Raw genomic sequence first — 22,926 nt, 5'->3', positions numbered from 1 at the left:
TAGCTAGGTGATATAGGAGAGTTCCTCTAGCTAGGTGATATAGGAGAGTTCCTCTAGCTAGGTGATATAGGAGAGTTCCTCTAGCTAGGTGATATAGGAGAGTTCCTCTAGCTAGGTGATATAGGAGAGTTCCTCTAGCTAGGTGATATAGGAGAGTTCCTCTAGCTAGGTGATATAGGAGAGCCCCTCTAGATATTTTTCATGGAGGAATCAGGGAACATCTTTATCTCCAACTCCAGAAATCCCACTATTAAGAGAACTCCTTGAAATCTGATTGGAATAAGTTATTATTTTTTGCTAAAGCAAACATTCTTTGTATAAAAAAAAATCATATTGATGCTGGAATTAATGAGTGGATGAATGGATCGAGCACATTCACATTTCTAGCAGTTTTTATTCCCTCACATCAAAGCATCCCCAAGATAATATTTGAGCTTCCTTCTCTTTAATCTGAGTAATATCAGGATCGTCACGATCAAAGTATGTTTAAATAACACTGAAGCAATATTATTCTGTCATCATTAAACATTGATAAAGACTTTGGATTCCAGAGTCATCTCACCATGCACTAAATATAATATGGCCGAGCTGCAGCCTCACCTATTATAGTCGACTATTCCAAGAAAAGGTCCCCGATTGGAAAAAATCTGTTAAATGTCTTTATCTACTATAATCATTATCTCGAATGTGATAGCAAATTGCTGCTAAGTAATCACTCACTCAACTCCTCACTGTTGCTATGCCAATGTGTTAGTACCTCACTGTTGCTATGCCAATGTGTTAGTACCTCACTGTTGCTATGCCAATGTGTTAGTACCTCACTGTTGCTATGCCAATGTGTTAGTACCTCACTGTTGTTATACCAATGTGTTAGTACCTCACTGTTGTTATACCAATGTGTTAGTACCTCACTGTTGTTATACCAATGTGTTAGTACCTCACTGTTGCTATGCCAATGTGTTAGTACCTCACTGTTGCTATGCCAATGTGTTAGTACCTCACTGTTGCTATGCCAATGTGTTAGTACCTCACTGTTGCATGCTGTTGTACCTCACTGTTGTTATACCAATGTGTTAGTACCTCACTGTTGCTATACCAATGTTTAGTACCTCACTGTTGCTATACCAATGTGTTAGTACCTCACTGTTGCTATACCAATGTGTTAGTACCTCACTGTTGCTATGCCAATGTGTTAGTACCTCACTGTTGCTATGCCAATGTGTTAGTACCTCACTGTTGCTATGCCAATGTGTTAGTACCTCACTGTTGCTATGCCAATGTGTTAGTACCTCACTGTTGCTATGCCAATGTGTTAGTGCCTCACTGTTGCTATGCCAATGTGTTAGTACCTCACTGTTGTTATACCAATGTGTTAGTACCTCACTGTTGTTATACCAATGTGTTAGTACCTCACTGTTGCTATGCCAATGTGTTAGTACCTCACTGTTGCTATGCCAATGTGTTAGTACCTCACTGTTGCTATGCCAATGTGTTAGTACCTCACTGTTGCTATGCCAATGTGTTAGTACCTCACTGTTGCTATACCAATGTGTTAGTACCTCACTGTTGCTATGCCAATGTGTTAGTACCTCACTGTTGCTATGCCAATGTGTTAGTACCTCACTGTTGCTATGCCAATGTGTTAGTACCTCACTGTTGCTATGCCAATGTGTTAGTACCTCACTGTTGCTATGCCAATGTGTTAGTACCTCACTGTTGCTATGCCAATGTGTTAGTACCTCACTGTTGCTATGCCAATGTGTTAGTACCTCACTGTTGCTATGCCAATGTGTTAGTACCTCACTGTTGCTATGCCAATGTGTTAGTACCTCACATGCCAATGTTGCTATGCCAATGTGTTAGTACCTCACTGTTGCTATGCCAATGTGTTAGTGCCTCACTGTTGCTATGCCAATGTGTTAGTACCTCACTGTTGCTATGCCAATGTGTTAGTACCTCACTGTTGCTATGCCAATGTGTTAGTACCTCACTGTTGCTATGCCAATGTGTTAGTACCTCACTGTTGCTATGCCAATGTGTTAGTACCTCACTGTTGCTATGCCAATGTGTTAGGTTGTTTAGTGGGCCTCCAGATACTTTAGTCCTCTTTTCTTTTTGTCTTTCTTTCTAGTCAGAATACGAACCAATAATGACCACTACCTGACAATGTCTCAATTCATTTGTAGCGTACACACAGATGCTTTATGTCAGTGTCAGTCTAGTGTGACCTGCTGCAGAGACTATTAGTGATGGACATTGGAACGTAGCCAGTATATGGCCTTACATTAAGTGGAATGCTAGTGTCTGCTGTGAATATATGAACAGAGACCGTCCTTTAATAACAGAAGCCTAGTAACCAGAAGAGGAGGGTGTCCGTCCTTTATTAACAGAGACCTAGTAACCAGAAGAGGAGGGTGTCCGTCCTTTATTAACAGAAGCCTAGTAACCAGAAGAGGAGGGTGTCCGTCCTTTATTAACAGAGACCTAGTAACCAGAAGAAGAGGTTGTCCGTCCTTTAATAACAGAAGCCTAGTAACCAGAAGAGGAGGGTGTCCGTCCTTTATTAACAGAGACCTAGTAACCAGAAGAGGAGGGTGTCCGTCCTTTATTAACAGAGACCTAGTAACCAGAAGAGGAGGGTGTCCTTCCCTTATTTACAGAGACCTAGTAACCAGAAGAGGAGGGTGTCCGTCCTTTATTAACAGAGACCTAGTAACCAGAAGAGGAGGGTGTCCGTCCTTTATTAACAGAGACCTAGTAACCAGAAGAGGAGGGTGTCCGTCCCTTATTTACAGAGACCTAGTAACCAGAAGAGGAGGGTGTCCGTCCTTTATTAACAGAAGCCTAGTAACCAGAAGAGGAGGGTGACCGTCCTTTATTAACATAAGCCTAGTAACCAGAAGAGGAGGGTGTACATCTTTTATTAAGGATGATTTGTCTCCAGGGGCATCGACGACACCTCTTTCAATATAGGACTGAGCCACAGTCAAGGCTCAAGATTCTGTACGCCCCACCACTATTACAGAAACATTAATTCTGGATCCTGTCTCTGCTTCGGAGCGAGACTGTGGTGTGGTATGACCTGGGTTCAAATACTATCTAAAATCTTTCAAATGCTTTTAGTGTTTACTTAAGTCTGCCTGGAGTGCCACATGGGCAGTGTTTGTGACTATTCTATATGTTCCATTGCGCCAGGCAAGCTTAATCAAGCCCAGATTAAGTACAGTATCTGAAATGTTTTCAAATAGTATTTGAACCCAGGTCTGAGGGTGTTATCATCTTTGCTGAGGCGGCAGGCGAACAGCTTGTCATCCATCTTACTCAGTGATATCTGTCCCCTCCATCTACCCTTCTCTTCAGTCTTCCCTTGCTCGTCTTCTCCGCAGCCACAGCTCCTGCTTTTGTGTCTATTCTACCTCTTTGCGTGTGTTCTGTTTACACCATACATTCACTTATTCATGTTGGCTATCAATACCTTGTATCTCTGACTGCAGATACATTTAGCAATGCTTTGTCGTAACCTATGATGCCACAGTTTTATCCAGTTCAGTGAGTGCTCTAGCCGTGTCCAGGAAGGCCCAGTGGCCTAGCTACCATTTCCAGGAAGGCCCAGTGGCCTAGCTACCATTTCCAGGAAGGCCCAGTGGCCTAGCTACCATTTCCAGGAAGGCCCAGTGGCCTAGCTACCATTTCCAGGAAGGCCCAGTGGCCTAGCTACCATTTCCAGGAAGGCCCAGTGGCCTAGCTACCTTTTCCAGGAAGGCCCAAGTAGCCTAGCTACCTTTTCCAGGAAGGCCCAGTGGTCTAGCTACCTTTTCCAGGAAGGCCCAGTGACCTAGCTACCGTTTCCAGGAAGAACGTGGCCTAGCTACCATTTCCAGGAAGGCCCAGTGGCCTAGCTACTGTTTCCAGGAAGGCCCAGTGGCCTAGCTTCCTTTTCCAGGAAGGCCTAGTGGCCTAGCTACCGTTTCCAGGAAGGCCCAGTGACCTAGCTACCGTTTCCAGGAAGAAAGTGGCCTAGCTACCATTTCCAGGAAGGCCCAGTGGCCTAGCTACTGTTTCCAGGAAGGCCCAGTGGCCTAGCTACCGTTTCCAGGAAGGCCCAAGTGGCCTAGCTTCCTTTTCCAGGAAGGCCCAAGTGGCCTAGCTACCTTTTCCAGGAAGGCCCAGTGGTCTAGCTACCTTTTCCAGCAAGGCCCAAGTGGCCTAGCTACCTTTTCCAGGAAGGCCCAGTGGCCTAGCTACTGTTTTCCAGGAAGGCCCAGAGGCCTGTATGAAATCTGAGAAATGGATAAGTATTGTTTACATTGCCATAGTCTGTACACTATGTCGATGGCCACTGTAGTTAGTGTAACAGGAACACATATTGTTCATTGATTCAGGCTACCTTTATTCAAGTTAAATACAGTAGATAGGTTCAAGTATGCTGTCTGAATAACTGTCAATGATGAGAAATAGCACATTTGCAAGGTGGGACTCTCAATGAGAAATTCTCAAACGGTTTAGCTTTTATCAGAACTGTGGGTGATAAGAGCCCCCCCCTCTCTGTATCTATGTCTCTATCTCTCTCTCTCCCTCACACTCCCTCTCTCTCTCTCTCTCTCTCTCTCTCTCTCTCTCTCTCTCTCTCTCTCTCTCTTTTACTGCCTCTTTTTTGTCTCTCTCAATCTCAGTATTTGTTTTGTATCTGTCTATGTGATTCTGGTACCAGTGAATGTCTCCCAAGACTACCTCGTACAGCATTAGTGTAAACATGATTCAGACAGAGGTGGTTGTTTTGAGCTGTTTGAATTTTTCCCAATTGTTTACACTCTAAAACTGGCCCATGAGGCACAATGGCCCAAACCTGTAACTCATTTAGTAGAACTATACACCAAATCTGCAAGACTACTGGCACATGACTTGCTTTAAACTCAGATTGTAATTCTATAACAAACATTTGGCAAAACACAACACACAATTCTCTAACTTTGGCACAACCTTTCCAACTAAAATGTATTGTGTGCAAATGAAAAGCACCACTGTTCAAAAAGCTAAGATCAATTACCAATTGATCACTTTCTATCTTCAAACACTAATAATAATGTTCACTTTGCAATCAGACCTTTGGTATGAATAAAAAGGCCACAGGTGAGTGAAAGAGAGAGAGAGGGGTGGAGGTGGAGATGGAGGTGAGGTGGAGGTTGAGTTGGACCAAGAACAAGGAATTTCTGTAATCTCTGATGAAATTCAAGTGACTATTTTATTTATCTATTTTTTATTTATTTAACCAGGCAAGTCAGTTAAGAACACATTCTTATATTCAATGACAGCCTAGGAACAGTGGGTTAACTGCCTGTTCAGGGGCAGAACGACAGATTTGTACCTTGTCAGCTCGGGGGGTTTGAACTTGCAACCTTCCGGTTATTAGTCCAACACTCTAACCACTAGGCTACCCTGCCGCCCCTATGGTGGACCATGTGGTCCACCATGATTTGACCTTTAGAGAGGCTGTTCAGAGAGTGCTGCCCAGTCTAAGCCACCTCACCGTAGCATCCTTCATCCGGACGTTCCAAAATGAGAATAGGTATGTACTGCAAATCTACTACTTTTACTATGTGACAGTAGAACAACACGAAGCACAATAACAACTGTAGATTCCAATAGGAACTAATAGTAATACTCCAATAGGAACTAATAGTAATACTCCAATAGGAACTAATAGTAATACTCCAATAGGAACTAATAGTAATACTCCAATAGGAACTAATAGTAATACTCCAATAGGAACTAATAGTAATACTCCAATAGGAACTAATAGTAATACTCCAATAGGAACTAATAGTAATACTCCAATAGGAACTAATAGTAATACTCCAATAGGAACTAATAGTAATACTCCAATAGGAACTAATAGTAATACTCCAATAGGAACTAATAGTAATACTCTAATAGGAACTAATAGTAATACTCCAATAGGAACTAATAGTAATACTCTAATAGGAACTAATAGTAATACTCCAATAGGAACTAATAGTAATACTCTAATAGGAACTAATAGTAATACTCCAATAGGAACTAATAGTAATACTCCAATAGGAACTAATAGTAATACTCCAATAGGAACTAATAGTAATACTCCAATAGGAACTAATAGTAATACTCCAATAGGAACTAATAGTAATACTCCAATAGGAACTAATAGTAATACTCTAATAGGAACTAATAGTAATACTCCAATAGGAACTAATAGTAATACTCCAATAGGAACTAATAGTAATACTCCAATAGGAACTAATAGTAATACTCCAATAGGAACTAATAGTAATACTCCAATAGGAACTAATAGTAATACTCCAATAGGAACTAATAGTAATACTCCAATAGGAACTGCAAGTGGAAGTAAATGTTTAATGTATTACTGTATATGTGAAATTGGGAGCTATATGACTTCGTAACATGTTTATCTTGTATACTTTATTACTGTAGTGTTTACTGTACTGTGTGCTATTTTGTTTTTATAGAACTGAAAGACGACCACCACGTACGTGGTGGTAGAACGCGTCTGTTTACCAGACAAACAGGAAGCTGCCATTATCCAAACGGTAGTTGAAAATAATGCCATAAGACTGTGGAAAATCCAACATTGTGTGTTTCCATTGAAGCTGTTCAGGTCTGTTCATCTCCCACCATATTCCCCACTTCTCAGCCCCTATTGAGGAGCTGTTTTTCAGCCTGGCGGTGGAAGGTGTATCATCACAAACCCCATGAACGTACGGCCCTTCTCCAGGCAATGAGAGGCGGCTGTCGTGACATTCCCGTCCTGTCAGAGGTGAATGCGTCATGCCAGAAGATATTTCCCCCGCTGTCTGGTCGAGGAGAATGTCACCTGTGATGTTGATTTAAAATCTGTGGCAACAGATAAGCCTGATTTTTGGTTTTTTTCGCAATGGGATTATTTGTTTCTTGACAGTTTCTTTATCTTTTCTGTACAATTGATCTAAAATACAGCACAGTAGTACAAATAGACCTATTTTTCTTCCTTTGCATATGCAAAAATATTTACTGTATGTTTGCATTTGTACTGTATTTGTGCTTACAGTCTGCTGTTTGACATGTATTGAGTCATGTTGAAATATAAAACTAACATTTTTGCCATTTGTGTTCCTGTTCCTTTCTTGTTTGAGTAAAAAAACACAAACAATATACAGTATATCAACAAAATCTTAGTCTTTACACTGAAATAGGTTCTGATAGTGGTGTGTTGAACATGTCCCATTAGTGTGTTCTCGGTTGTCAGTAAATTAGATTAATTTGATGTGTGTCTCATTTGTGTTTCATTTTGAGCAGGGAGTACATGATTTTTATTGCTGTGTTTCATTTTGCCAGATGTCTGGGGTTTGGGGAAATTAGCTAACTGTTTTGTGTTCAGAGTTTTGAATACCTTCAAATCAAATTGTATTGGTCACACACGCGTGTTTAGCAGATGTTATTACGGGTGTAGCGAAATGCTTGTGTTTCGAGCTGCAACAGTGCAGTAATATCTAACAAGTTATATCTGACAATTTCATCCACAACAATACACACAAATCTAAGTAAAGGAATAGATGGATGTCATAAGGTGAATGCACCAATTTGTAAGTCGCTCTGGATAAGAGCGTCTGCTAAATGACTTAAATGTAAATGTAAATGTAAATGTAAATTAAAATATTTGGACAAGCAATGTCAGAGTGGCATAGACTAAGATACTGTAGAATAGGATAGAATACAGTATATACAGTATATAATAATGAGATGAGTTTTAGTAAACGTGTTTAACAATTGGGAATAACTCTTAATATTCCAGTAGGGAAAACACTTAGCTATCGTAAGTGACTGTCATTGTGACCATCGTAAGTGACTGTCATTGTGACTATCGTAAGTGACTGTCATTGTGACTGTCATTGTGACTATCGTAAGTGACTGTCATTGTGACTATCGTAAGTGACTGTCATTGTGACTGTCATTGTGACTATTGTTGTGACTGTCATTGTGACTGCCATTGTGACTATCGTTGTGACTGTCATTGTGGCTGTCATTGTGACTATCGTAAGTGACTGTCATTGTGACTGTCATTGTGACTATCGTAAGTGACTGTCATTGTGACTGTCATTGTGACTGTCATTGTGACTGTCATTGTGACTATCATTGTGACTGTCATTGTGACTGCCATTGTCATTGTTGGCTGTCATTGTGACTGCCATTGTGATTGTCGTTGTGACTGTCATTGTGACTGTCATTGTGACTATCGTTGTGACTGTCATTGTGACTATTGTAAGTGACTGTCATTGTGACTGTCATTGTGACTATCGTAAGTGACTGTCATTGTGACTGTCATTGTGACTATCGTAGGTGACTGTCATTGTGACTATCGTAAGTGACTGTCATTGTGACTGTCATTGTGACTGTCATTGTGACTGCCATTGTGACTATCGTTGTGACTGTCATTGTGACTGTCATTGTGACTATCGTAAGTGACTGTCATTGTGACTGTCATTGTGACTATCGTTGTGACTGTCATTGTGACTGTCATTGTGACTATCGTAAGTGACTGTCATTGTGACTGTCATTGTGACTATCGTAAGTGACTGTCATTGTGACTGTCATTGTGACTATCGTTGTGACTGTCATTGTGACTGTCATTGTGACTATCGTTGTGACTGTCATTGTGACTGCCATTGTGACTGTCGTTGTGACTGTCATTGTGACTGTCATTGTGACTGTCATTGTGGCTGTCATTGTGACTGCCATTGTGATTGTTGTTGTGACTGTTATTGTAACTGTCATTGTGACTGTCATTGTGACTACCATTGTGACTACCATTGTGACTACCATTGTGACTACCATTGTGACAGTCATTGTGACTACCATTGTGACTACCATTGTGACAGTCATTGCCATCAGAGTTTTAATTTCCTATGTCTACAGATGGCTGTGATTTTGCATCTGGAGATCTACCTGCGCTGCGGTGTATCAATGTTGACCGAGATTAAAAACAAATATTGTTGGGTGATAATAGGATGCCAGGTTAAATACACTGTTTGGACATGTTAATTCCTCTCATTCAGGCAATGTGCAATGTCTAACCCACTGCACGTTGTGAAATGGCTTGTGTGCTCTGTGTCACATCTACAACAACAATAGTAAAGTCCTCCTCCCCACACCTGAACACAGATATCCAGTGTCCAAAGCACAGGAATTCAGAGCATTGTATTGTATTATGTTGTGTTGCGTTGTATTATATTGTGTTGTAGTGTGTTGTATTGTGTTGTATTGTATTATATTGTGTTGTAGTGTGTTGTATTGTATTATATTGTGTTGTGTTGTAGTGTGTTGTATTGTATTATATTGTGTTGTGTTGTAGTGTGTTGTATTGTGTTATATTGTGTTGTGTTGTATTGTATTGTATTATATTGTGTTGTGTTGTGTTGTATTGTATTATATTGTGTTGTATTGTGTTGTGTTGTGTTGTATTGTGTTGTATTGTATTATATTGTGTTGTGTTGTAGTGTGTTGTAATGTATTATATTGTGTTGTGTTGTAGTGTATTATATAGTATTGTGTTGTGTTGTGTTTTATTGTGTTGTGTTATATTGTGTTGTAGTGTATTATATTGTGTTCTATTGTGTTTTATTGTGTTGTAATGTATTATATTGTGTTGTGTTATATTGTTTTGTAGTGTATTATATAGTATTGTGTTGTGTTATATTGTGTTGTATTATATTGTGTTGTGTTATATTGTGTTGTAGTGTATTATATAGTATTGTGTTGTGTTATATTGTGTTGTATTATGTTGTGTTGTGTCGTGTTGTGTTGTATTGTGTTGTGTTATTGTGTTGTGTTGTGTTGTGTTATATTGTGTTGTAATGTATTATATTGTGTTGTGTTATATTGTTTTGTAGTGTATTATATAGTATTGTGTTGTGTTATATTGTGTTGTAGTGTATTATATAGTATTGTGTTGTGTTATATTGTGTTGTAGTGTATTATATAGTATTGTGTTGTGTTATATTGTGTTGTAGTGTATTATATAGTATTGTGTTGTGTTATATTGTGTTGTAGTGTATTATATAGTATTGTGTTGTGTTATATTGTGTTGTAGTGTATTATATAGTATTGTGTTGTGTTATATTGTGTTGTAGTGTATTATATAGTATTGTGTTGTATTGTGTTGTGATGTACTTCATGGAACAATACTTGCCCAGGAAAAACCGTTTCATTACTTGTGATTCATAGATATAGAATGACTCTCTTTGCGTAATCTATTCATTCATAAATGTCATCCCATTTCCATGGTGTGACTCCTGCTGAAAGAACATGGCTTTCAGGGGCTGACCCAGACACTGTATAGGAGGGACAGAGACATGGTCATCTCTTTCTCACTGTATAAGAGAAACAGAGTCATGGGAGAGTCATCCCTTTCTCATCCCTTAATTCTTACCTCGCCTCCCTTCTCCTATCCCTCCCACTCCCCATCTCCCTTACCCTTACCCTCTCCCTATCAATCCCCCCTCTCTCTTCCCCTCCCACTATCCCAACTCCCCCCTCTCTCTTCCCCTCCCACTATCCCAACTCCCCCCTCTCTCTTCCCCTCCCCTATCTCTCCCCCTCTCTCTTCCCTCCCACTATCCCAACTCCCTCCTCTCTCTTCCCCTCCCACTATCCCAACTCCCCTCCCACTATCCCAACTCCCCCTCTCTCTTCCCCTCCCCTATCACTCCCCCTTCTCCCTCCCACTATCCCAACTCCCCTCTCTTCCCCTCCCACTATCCCAACTCCCCCTCTCTCTTCCCTCCCACTATCCCAACTCCCCCTCTCTCTTCCCCTCCCCCTCCTCTCTTCCCCTCCCACTATCCCAACTCTCTTACCCTTACCCTCTCCCTATCAATCCCTCCTCTCTCTTCCCCTCCCACTATCCCAACTCCCCTCTCTTCCCTCCCACTATCCCAACTCCCCCTCTCTTCCTCCCCTATCCCACTCCCCCTCTCTTCCCCTCCCACTATCCCAACTCCCCCTCTCTCTTCCCCTCCCACTATCCCAACTCCCCCTCTCTCTTCCTCTCCCACTATCCCAACTCCCTCCTCTCTCTTCCCCTCCCACTATCCCAACTCCCCCTCTCTCTTCCTCTCCCACTATCCCAACTCCCCCTCTCTCTTCCTCCCACTATCCCAACTCCCCTCTCTCTTCCCCTATCCCAACTCCTCTCTCTTCCTCTCCCACTATCCCAACTCCCCTCTCTCTTCCCCTCCCACTATCCCCAACTCCCCTCTCTTTCCTCCCAACTCCCCATCTCTCTTCCCATCCCACTATCCCAACTTCTCTCTTCCCTCCCACTATCCCAACTCCCATCTCTCTTCCCTCCCCTATCCCTCCCAATAGTCTCTCTTCCCATCCCACTATCCCAACTCCCCCTCTCTCTTCCTCTCCCACTATCCCAACTCCCTTCCCCTCCCACTATCCCAACTCCCCCTCTCTCTTCCTCCTCCACTATCCCAACTCCCCCTCTCTTCCCCCCTCCCACTATCCCAACTCCCTCCTCTCTCTTCCCCTCCCAGATATCCCAACTCCTCCTTTCTTCCCCTCCCACTATCCCAACTCCCTCCTCTCTCTTCCCCTCCCACTATCCCAACTCCCCCTATCTTCCCCTCCCACTATCCCAACTCCCCCTCTCTCTTTCCCTCCCACTATCCCAACTCCCCCTCTCTCTTCCTCCCACTATCCCAACTCCCCTCCTCTCTTCCCTCCCACTATCCCAACTCCTCCTCTCTCTTCCCCTCCCAATCCCAACTCCCTCCTCTCTTTCTTCCCTCCCACTATCCCAACTCCCCCTCTCTTCCCCTCCCACTATCCCAACTCCCCCCTCTCTCTTCCCCTCCCACTATCACCAAACTCCCCCTCTCTCTTCCCCTCCCACTATCCCAACTCCCCCCTCTCTCTTCCCTCCCACTATCCCAACTCCCCAAACTCTTCTTCCCCTCCTATCCCAACTCCTCCTCTCTCTTTCACCCCCTCCCACTATCCCAACTCCCTCCCTCTCTTCCCAGGCCCACTATCCCAACTCCCCTCTTTTCCCCCTCAACTATCCCAGTCCCTCAAACTTTCATCAGGCTCCTCAAACTATCCCAACTCCCTCCTTCTATTCCAGGCCTCTCACTATCCCAACTCCCTTTAAACTTCCCCCCCTCAAACTGTATCCCCATCCCACTGTACTCCCACAGGGGGTCCTGTATCTCTCCCCTCCCACTATCCCAACTCCCTCCTGTATTTCCCCTCCCACTATCCCAACTCCCTGTATCTCATCCCCTCAAACTATCCCACTCCTCAAACTGTATTTCATCTCCCTCACTATTTCAAGCCCTCCCTCAGGCCCCTCCCACTATCCCAACTCCTCAAACTCTTTCCCACTCCCACTCAAACTGTATTTCATCAGGCCCTCATGTATTTCCCAACTCCCTCAAACTGTTTTCATCAGGCCCCAAACTGTATTTCATCAGGCCCTCCTCTTCCCCTCCCAAACTGTATCCCAACTCCCAAACTGTATTCCCCTCCCACTATCCCAACTCCCTCCTGTCTTTCCCTTTCACTATTGAGAATGACAACCATCACTATTGAGAATGACAACCATCACTATTGAGAATGACAACCATCACTATTGAGAATGACACTGAGTAATATTCAAACATCTTCCATTTTTTAATTGGTTGGTGCTGTCTGAATGTTTCATAATGTCTCAAATATAAATAACTTTTTCTGGAATAGTTTTCAATGTCAAACTGTATTTCATTTAAAGTCTTGCAAACTGTATCTCATCAGGCCCTCAAACTATTTCATCAGGCCCTCAAACTGGTCATCAGGCCCTCAAACTGTATTTCACTAGGCCCTCAGACTGTATTCAAAAGTCAGGCACTCAAACTGTGCCATTTCTTATCAGGCCCTCAAACAGGGGGTGATTTCAGACAGGCCTCAGCATATACCAGGAAGCAGTCAACATATTAGCATATTGTCTGACTCCTGAATGTCACCATCTAGATATTCTTAGAAGGCTTTTTCTTCTGAAGAGGAACCCTTTGTATTACACAAAATACATTTGAATCTCACTGCACTCCACTGTGGATTAAAAAACTATACCCATCAAACTGTATTTCATCAGGCCCTCAAACTATATTTCATCAGGCCCTCCAACTGTATTTCATCAGGCAATCAAACTGTATTTCATCAGGCCCTCAAACTGTATTTCATCAGGCCTTCAAACTGCATTTCATCAGGCCTTCAAACTGTATTTCATCAGGCCCTCAAACTGTATTTCATCAGGCCCTCAGACTGTATCTCATCAGGCCCTCAAACTGTATTTCATCAGGCCCTCAAACTGTATTTCATCAGGCCCTCAAACTGTATTTCATCAGGCCCTCAAACTGTATTTCATCAGGCCCTCAAACTGTATTTCATCAGGCCCTCAAACTGTATTTCATCAGGCCCTCAAACTGTATTTCATCAGGCCCTCAAACTGTATTTCATCAGGCCCTCAAACTGTATTTCATCAGGCCCTCAAACTGTATTTCATCAGGCCCTCAAACTGTATTTCATCAGGCCCTCAAACTGTATTTCATCAGGCCCTCAAACTGTATTTCATCAGGCCCTCAAACTGTATTTCATCAGGCCCTCAAACTGTATTTCATCAGGCCCTCAAACTGTATTTCATCAGGCCCTCAACTGTATTTCATCAGGCCCTCAAACTGTATTTCATCAGGCCTTCAAACTGTATTTCATCAGGCCCTCAAACTGTATTTCATCAGGCCCTCAAACTGTATTTCATCAGGCCCTCAAACTGTATTTCATCAGGCCCTCAAACTGTATTTCATCAGGCCCTCAAACTGTATTTCATCAGGCCCTCAAACTGTATTTCATCAGGCCCTCAAACTGTATTTCATCAGGCCCTCAAACTGTATTTCATCAGGCCCTCAAACTGTATTTCATCAGGCCCTCAAACTGTATTTCATCAGGCCCTCAAACTGTATTTCATCAGGCCCTCAAACTGTATTTCATCAGGCCCTCAAACTGTATTTCATCAGGCCCTCAAACTGTATTTCATCAGGCCCTCAAACTGTATTTCATCAGGCCCTCAAACTGTATTTCATCAGGCCCTCAAACTGTATTTCATCAGGCCCTCAAACTGTATTTCATCAGGCCCTCAAACTGTATTTCATCAGGCCCTCAAACTGTATTTCATCAGGCCCTCAGACTGTATTTCATCAGGCCCTCAAACTATATTTCATCAGGCCCTCCAACTGTATTTCATCAGGCCCTCAAACTGTATTTCATCAGGCCCTCAAACTGTATTTCATCAGGCCCTCAAACTGTATTTCATCAGGCCCTCAAACTGTATTTCATCAGGCCCTCAAACTGTATTTCATCAGGCCCTCAAACTGTATCTCATCAGGCCCTCAAACTGTATTTCATCAGGCCCTCAAACTGTATTTCATCAGGCCCTCAAACTGTATTTCATCAGGCCCTCAAACTGTATTTCATCAGGCCCTCAAACTGTATTTCATCAGGCCCTCAAACTGTATTTCATCAGGCCTTCAAACTGTATTTCATCAGGCCCTCAAACTGTATTTCATCAGGCCCTCAAACTGTATTTCATCAGGCCCTCAAACTGTATTTCATCAGGCCCTCAAACTGTATTTCATCAGGCCCTCAAACTGTATTTCATCAGGCCTTTAAACTTTATTTCATCAGGCCCTCAAACTGTATTTCATCAGGCCCTCAAACTGTATTTCATCAGGCCCTCAAACTGTATTTCATCAGGCCCTCAAACTGTATTTCATCAGGCCCTCAAACTGTATTTCATCAGGCCCTCAAACTGTATTTCATCAGGCCCTCAAACTGTATTTCATCAGGCAATCAAACTGTATTTCATCAGGCAATCAAACTGTATTTCATCAGGCAATCAAACTGTATTTCATCAGGCCCTCAAACTGTATTTCATCAGGCCCTCAAACTGTATTTCATCAGGCCCTCAAACTGTATTTCATCAGGCCCTCAAACTGTATTTCATCAGGCCCTCAAACTGTATTTCATCAGGCTTTCAAACTGTATTTCACCAGGCCCTCAAACTGTATTCCATCAGGCCCTCAAACTGTATTTCATCAGGCCCTCAAACTGTATTTCATCAGGCCTTTAAACTTTATTTCATCAGGCCCTCAAACTGTATTTCATCAGGCCTTTAAACTTTATTTCATCAGGCCTTCAAACTGTATTTCATCAGGCCCTCAGACTGTATTTCATCAGGCCCTCAAACTGTATTCCATCAGGCCCTCAAACTGTATTTCATCAGGCCCTCAAACTGTATTTCAAACAGGCCCTCAAACTGTATTTCATCAGGCCTTCAAACTGTATTTCACCAGGCCCTCAAACTGTATTTCATCAGGCCCTCAAACTGTATTTCATCAGGCCCTCAAACTGTATTTCATCAGGCACCAGGCCCTCAAACTGTATTTCATCAGGCCCTCAAACTGTATTTCATCAGGCCCTCAAACTGTATTTCATCAGGCCCTCAAACTGTATTTCATCAGGCCCTCAAACTGTATTTCATCAGGCCCTCAAACTGTATTTCATCAGGCCCTCAAACTGTATTTCATCAGGCCCTCAAACTGTATTTCATCAGGCCCTCAAACTGTATTTCACCAGGCCCTCAAACTGTATTTCATCAGGCCCTCAAACTGTATTTCATCAGGCCCTCAAACTGTATTTCATCAGGCCCTCAAACTGTATTTCATCAGGCCCTCAAACTGTACAGTAGTCGTGACTGCTCATGTCTCCTGTACAGTAGTCGTGATCCATTATACTAGATTAAGATATAGGAGTGATCCAGACATGTATTTTTTTTTTGTCTTGCTGCCAGACATCAAATTGTACTCTTGAGAACCCTAGAGTCTTTCTGTTTGAATATGTGTATACTGTGCATTGTCTTTATTTCTGAAGAGTTCCTACAATGTGTTTCAGTACTCGTCATCTGAGCCGGAGCTCATCTGATATGTATTCAGATCTTAAGTTATTTATTTACCACAGTGTGAAATATTGAACCTGTCTGTTTGAGTGTTGTACGGCTGCACTTTATTTTCATTGGTGGAGGTGGTGAGGTAGTGGGTTGGGGACAAGGGCAGGTCTGGAGCTGCTTGGCTTTCTTCTGGGTCTGATGGTCTGTTAAAGGGTTCATTGTGGTGATCCATCAATGAATGTTCACAAATCTCGGACTGAGGTCTAAGCTACGTCAGTCAGTCAATCATCTTGGGCGTAGCTGTAGTCTTTACTTTTTTTGGAAGGCTCAGTATCTACAATACGACCCAGACAAGCTCCACCACCTTCCCACAGAAACCTTAGGTAGCAACCACTCTCTGATCTCTAACCTCTGACCTCTGGACTCAAACCTCTGACCTCTAAACTATCTATAGTAGATGGCTGTACAGCTGTCTAAATATTCAGTCTCTAGACAGGCTCTCCTCTCCCTTGCAACCTCTGTTCCAGGTTCTTGCTGTAAGGATGTGTTCTCAGACAACCTACCCAGTAGTGAATAAAGAAATTAACCTCCAATCTCTAGCCTCTAATCTCTAGCCTCTAATCTCTAGAGAGCTAGCCCCCTATAACCTCTAACCTCTCATTTCTAGACTCTAATCTCTAATTTCTAACCTCTAGCCTCTCAACTCTAGGCTCTAACCTCTAGCCTCTAACCTCTAGCCTCTAATCTCTAGAGAGCTAGCCCTATAACCTCTAACTTCTAATTTATAACCTCTCATTTGTAGCCTTTAAACTCTGGCCTCTAAACTCTAGCCTCTAAACTCTAACCTCCCATTTCTAGCCTCTAAACTCTGGACTCTAAACTAGCGTCTAAACTTTGGCCTCTAAACTCTAGCCTCTTCCCTCTCTCTGTTTGTGTCTTGCAGGTATTTATGAGGAGTGATTTCTTCTATTACTGCAGTGAACCTGTCCTGGATGTGAAAATAGCCTTTTGTCAGGTGTGTGTTCCTTACAGGTAAACTAAGGTACAGTATTCATAAAAACTTCCATTTCCCCTTCATTAGCTCTGTCTGTTCTGTGTCTAAGATGAAGACCGTTCTGGTAGCCTGCCCCAGCCCTGTACTTTACATGTCGTAGCTTGTCCAGGTTGGGCTCAATTCCATTTCAATTTAATCAATTCAGGATGTAAACTGCCATTCCAATTCCAAATGTCTTCTTAAATTGACTGAATTTAAATGGAAATGACCCCAACCCTGAGTTAGTTACAGCATTTACAGAATGGGACAAGGCTTCCTCAATGATGCTAGTGAATACAAACCAGCTAAGTGAACGACAGAAACAAAAATGCACATGATTGAAACTGATTACCGGATTAACTACGTATACTTGTGATTCTAACCTGTGGCGTCAATTGCTTCCAGCTGTGTGAAATACTAATCATATTGGCCCTTTGGTACACATAATACACCTCACAGTTTTTTTGTTTTTTTTGGCCTAATTGTTTACTACATCACTCCCTGATCACGAAAATATATAGGACATATAAATTAGATAATCTATAATTAGAGCTAAAATGCTCCAGTCTATTATAGGGAAGAATGGAAGAATGGATAGTTGGATGGCAGGAAGGAAGGAAGGAAGGAAGGAAGGAAGGAAGGAAGGAAGGAAGGAAGGAAGGAAGGAAGGAAGAATGGATGGAAGGAAGGAAGGAAGGAAGGAATGAAGGATCAAATCAAATTTATTTATAAAGCCCTTCTTACATCAGCTGATATCTCAAAGTGCTGTACAGAAACCCAGCCTAAAACCCTAAACAGCAAGCAATGCAGGTGTAGAAGCACAGTGGCTAGGAAAAACTCCCTAGAAAGGCCAGAACCTAGGAAGAAACCTAGAGAGGAACCAGGCTATGGAGGGGTGGCCAGTCCTCTTCTGGCTATGCCGGGTGGAGAGGAAACAAGCTAGGAGGGGTGGCCAGTCCTCTTCTGGCTGTGCCGGGTGGAGAGGAACCAGGCTACGAGTTGTGGCCAGTCCTCTTCTGGCCGTGCCGGGTGGAGAGGAATCAGGCTATGAGGGGTGCCAGTCCTCTTCTGGCTGTGCCGGGTGGAGATTAAAACAGAACATGGCCAAGATGTTAAAATGTTCATAGATGACCAGCAGGGTCAGATAATAATAATCACAGTGGTTGTCGAGGGTGCAGCAAGTCAGCACCTCAGGAGTAAATGTCAGTTGGCTTTTCATAGCCGATCATTCAGAGTATCTCTACCGCTCCTGCTGTCTCTAGAGAGTTGAAAACAGCAGGCCTGGGACAGGTAGCACGTCCGGTGAACAGTTCAGCGTTCCATAGCCGCAGGCAGAACAGTTGAAACTGGAGCAGCAGTACGGCCAGGTGGACTGGGGACAGCAAGGAATCATCAGGTCAGGTAGTTCTGAGGCATGGTCCTAGGGCTCAGGTCCTCCAAGAGAGAGAGAGAGAGAAAGAAAGAAAGAAAGAAAGAAAGAAAGAAAGAAAGAAAGAAAAAGAAAGAAAGAAAGAGAAAGAATTAGAGAGAGCATACTTACATTCACACAGGACACCGGATAAGACAGGAGAAATACTCCAGATATAACAGACTAACCCTAGCCCCCCGACACATAAACTACTGCAGCATAAATACTGGAGGCTGAGACAGGAGGGGTCGGGAGACACTGTGGCCCCATCCGACGATACCCCCGGACAGGGCCAAACAGGCAGCAGATAACCCCAGGATATAACCATAAGGATGGATGGAAGGAAGGATGGATGGATGGATGGATGGAAGGAAGGAAGGAAGGAAGGAAGGAAGGAAGGAAGGAAGGAAGGAAGGAAGGAAGGAAGGAAGGAAGGAAGGAAGGAAGGAAGGAAGGAAGGAAGGATGGAAGTGGATGGATGGATGGATGGATGGATGGATGGATGGATGGATGGATGGATGGATGGAGGGAGGGAGGGATGGATGGAAGTGGATGATGGATGGAAGGATGGATGGAAGGATGGATGGATGGATGGATGGATGGAAGGATGGAAGGATGGATGGATGGAAGGAAGGAAGGAAGGAAGGAAGGAAGGAAGGAAGGAAGGAAGGAAGGATGGATGGATGGATGGATGGATGGATGGATGGATGGATGGATGGATGGATGGAAGGAAGGATGGATGGAAGGATGGATGGAAGGATGGATGGAAGTGGATGGATGTACAGTGCCTTCAGAATGTATTCATTCCCCTTAACCTATGTTGTTATGTTACGTATGTTGAATTCAAAATTCATTCAATTTGTTTTCTCACCCATCTACACACAATACCTCCATAAAGTGAAAACATGTTTTTAGAAATGTTTGCAAACGTATTGAAAATAAAACAAAGAAATATCTCATTAACATAATTATTCACACCCCTCTGTCAGTATATGTTAGAATCACCTTTGGCATCAATTACAGTTGTGAGTCTTTTTGGGTAAGTCTCTTTAAGAACTTTGAACACCTGGATGGTACGATATTTGCTTATTATTAATACAAAACAAAAAATTAAATCTCTGTCAAGTTGGTTGTTGATCATTGACAGACATTTTTCAAGTCTAGCCATAGATTTTCAATACAATTTAAGTCAAAACTGTAACTACGCCACTCAGGAACATTCAATGTTGTCTTGGTAAGCGACTCCAATGAAGATTTGGCCTTGTGTTTTAGGTTATTGTCCTGCTGAAAGGTGAATTAATCTCCCAGTGTCTGGTAGAAAGCAGTTTTCCTCTAGGGTATTGCCTGTGCTTAGCTCCATTCCATTATTTTTTTTATCTAGAAAAACTCCCCAGTCCATAACAAATACAAGCATACCCATAACATGATGCAGCCACCAGAATAATTGAAAATATGAAGAGTGGTACTCAGAAATGTGTTTTATTTGCCCCAAAAATAACACTTTGTATTCAGGACAAAATGGGAATTGCTTTGTCAAATCTTTTGCAGTTTTGCTTTAGTGCCATGTTGCAAACAGGATGCAGATTTTGGAATATTTTTTTATTCTGTATATGCTTCCTTCTTTTCGCTCTGTCAATTAGATTAGTATTGTGGAGTAACTCAAATGCTGTTGATCCATCCTTAGTTTTCTCCTATCACAGCCATTAAACTCTGGAACTGTTTTAAAGACACAACTGGCCTCATGATGAAATCCCTGAATGGTTTCCTTCCTCTCCGGCAACTGAGTTAGGAAGGACACCTGTATATTTGTAGTGACTGGGTATATTGATACACCATCCAAAGTGTAAATAATAACTTCACCATGCTCAAAGGGATATTTAATGTCTGCTTTTTTATTTTACCCTTCTAACAATAGGTGTCCTTCTTTGTGAGGCATTGGAAAACCTCCCTGGTCTTTGTGGTTGATTCTGTGTTTGAAATTCACTGCTCGACTGAAGGACCTTACAAATAATTGTATGTATTGGGTATAGAGATGAGGTAGTCATTTAAGATCATGTTAAACACTATTATTGCACACAGAGAGTCTGACTGCAGATCTCTCCAGGAGGAACAGGCTCTGGTCTGGTCTGACTGCAGATCTCTCCAGGAGGAACAGGTTCTGGTCTGGTCTGACTGCAGATCTCTCCAGGAGGAACAGGCTCTGGTCTGGTCTGACTGTAGATCTCTCCAGGAGGAACAGGTTCTGGTCTGGACTGACTGCAGATTTCTCCAGGAGGAACAGGTTCTGGTCTGGACTGACTGCAGATCTCTCCAGGAGGAACAGGCTCTGGTCTGGACTGACTGCAGATATTTTTGCTATAGTCTTATTTCTCGTCAGAAAATGCATCCAAATGGCAGCCTATATCCTATATAGTGTTATACTTCTGTCCATAGGTCTCTGTTCAAAAGTAGTGCACTATATAGTGATTAGTGTGCTATTTGTGACGCATGTATAATGTGCATAGAAATAGAATGATAGAAATGAATGAATCCACTCTGTGGTGCTTTACTATACTAGTCTTCAACATGGATTATATTTGGCTTATGTATGCATGTTTGGACAAACAGTTACTAGACTGGGCTGGACATGTACATGGAGTAATGTGCGTGTCCTGTGTGGGTCAGTTGGTAAGACTGTGTGGCACTGGCAATTTTTATTTAACTATTTTTTTAACTAGGTAAATGACGGCCTAGGAACAGTGGGTTAACTGGTCTAGGAACAGTGGGTTAACTGGTCTAGGAACAGTGGGTTAACTGGTCTAGGAACAGTGGGTTAACTGGTCTAGGAACAGTGGGTTAACTGGTCTAGGAACAGTGGGTTAATCTGGTCTAGGAACAGTGGGTTAACTGGTCTAGGAACAGTGGGTTAACTGGTCTAGGAACAGTGGGTTAACTGGTCTAGGAACAGTGGGTTAACTGGTCTAGGAACAGTGGGTTAACTGGTCTAGGAACAGTGGGTTAACTGGTCTAGGAACAGTGGGTTAACTGGTCTAGGAACAGTGGGTTAACTGGTCTAGGAACAGTGGGTTAACTGGTCTAGGAACAGTGGGTTAACTGGTCTAGGAACAGTGGGTTAACTGGTCTAGGAACAGTGGGTTAACTGGTCTAGGAACAGGTGGTTAACTGGTCTAGGAACAGTGGGTTAACTGGTCTAGGAACAGTGGGTTAACTGGTCTAGGAACAGCGGGTTAGCTGGTCTAGGAACAGTGGGTTAACTGGTCTAGGAACAGTGGGTTAACTGGTCTAGGAGCAGTCGGTTAACTGGTCTAGGAACAGTGGGTTAACTGGTCTAGGAACAGTGGGTTAACTGGCCTAGGAACAGTGGAACAGTGGGTTAACTGGTCTAGGAACAGTGGGTTAACTGCCTTGTTCAGGGGCAGAACGACAGATTTTCACCATGTCAGCTCGGGGATTCGTTGTAGCAACCTTTCGGTTATTGGCCCAACGCTCTAACCACTATGCTACCTGCTGCCAAGGTTGTGGATTCAATTCTCTCTGGGATCACATGGAGGTTTAATCCAGACCTACACGGTAGTGTGATAGTCTACTTACCAAATGGCACCCTACTCCCTATATTATACACTAGGTAATAGGGTATAATTTGAGACACTACTATGTTGCATCCCTGTCCTGCCCGGTTTCTGTCTCCCTGTTAGTTCTGGATAGGCGATACGTCCCCCATCTCCCCACTCGTCCCTTTGTCCATAGAATACCGAACGGGCATGTTTTGTTTCTATAGTCTTCTGTAAACTGTCGTTAAGAAAACTCAAGAGTGAAGGAAGTGGAATGAATAAAAACTATCTTATTATGAAGTTTGGAAATGAGACATTCCAATAACAGCGGACACAGAATATGTGATGTCTTAATTTTGTAGGCATATTGTACTGTAGTCAACATGCATTGTTAATGGGACTAGTTCTAAATGGTATTTTAAATGAACAAAATGAACAAAGAACTTTAGCAATGCAGCTGGCGTTTTAGAGCCCAGTCACAGAGGTGACATCACTGACCTGTTATGTTTTGTTTGTCCTCTGCAGGGTTTTGGTAAACAAGTGGATGTGTCATATATCGTCAAACACTACAACATGTCTAAAAGCAAAGTGGACAACCAGTTCTACAGCGTGGAAGTAGGAGATTCCACCTTCACAGTTCTCAAACGCTACCAGAATCTAAAACCCATCGGTTCTGGAGCTCAGGGAATCGTTTGGTGAGTACTGAAACACTTAGTTTTTTATTGTATTTTTTTACACTGGTTATATTGTTGTGAAGGAAAATAAATGAAATGTTGAATGTATTATTTGGTTTCAGTATGATGGCAGTGTGCAGTTATGGATTGTTTATAGTGAAATGAATGAAATGTTAAAGAGATTAATTCCACTGCATTAAGGTCATATTTTGTTTCGGTATAATGTGCTGATATTGACTGGTTTG

General features: G+C 42.6%; 1 protein-coding gene and 1 long non-coding RNA gene across 2 annotated transcripts in view; both read left to right on the top strand.

Moving 5' to 3' along the window:
• Positions 1-22,706, top strand: part of LOC127906518 (mitogen-activated protein kinase 10-like) — a 63,618-nt gene extending 40,912 nt beyond the window's left edge. Inside the window, exons 2-3 of the mRNA XM_052458744.1 lie at positions 16,959-17,030; positions 22,533-22,706. Coding sequence (XP_052314704.1) covers positions 16,959-17,030; positions 22,533-22,706 — 246 coding nt within the window. The remainder of the gene's footprint in view (positions 1-16,958; positions 17,031-22,532) is intronic.
• On the top strand, positions 5,421-7,128 carry LOC118379726 (uncharacterized). Its single transcript, XR_004824703.2, has 3 exons — positions 5,421-5,566; positions 6,504-6,584; positions 6,689-7,128. It is a non-coding gene; the product is annotated as an uncharacterized LOC118379726 (long non-coding RNA).
• Positions 22,707-22,926: the final 220 nt, after the last annotated feature.

Source organism: Oncorhynchus keta, chromosome 12, assembly GCF_023373465.1.
Source record: "Oncorhynchus keta strain PuntledgeMale-10-30-2019 chromosome 12, Oket_V2, whole genome shotgun sequence".
Lineage (NCBI taxonomy): Eukaryota > Metazoa > Chordata > Actinopteri > Salmoniformes > Salmonidae > Oncorhynchus > Oncorhynchus keta.
This window is presented reverse-complemented; position numbering and strand designations above follow the sequence as displayed.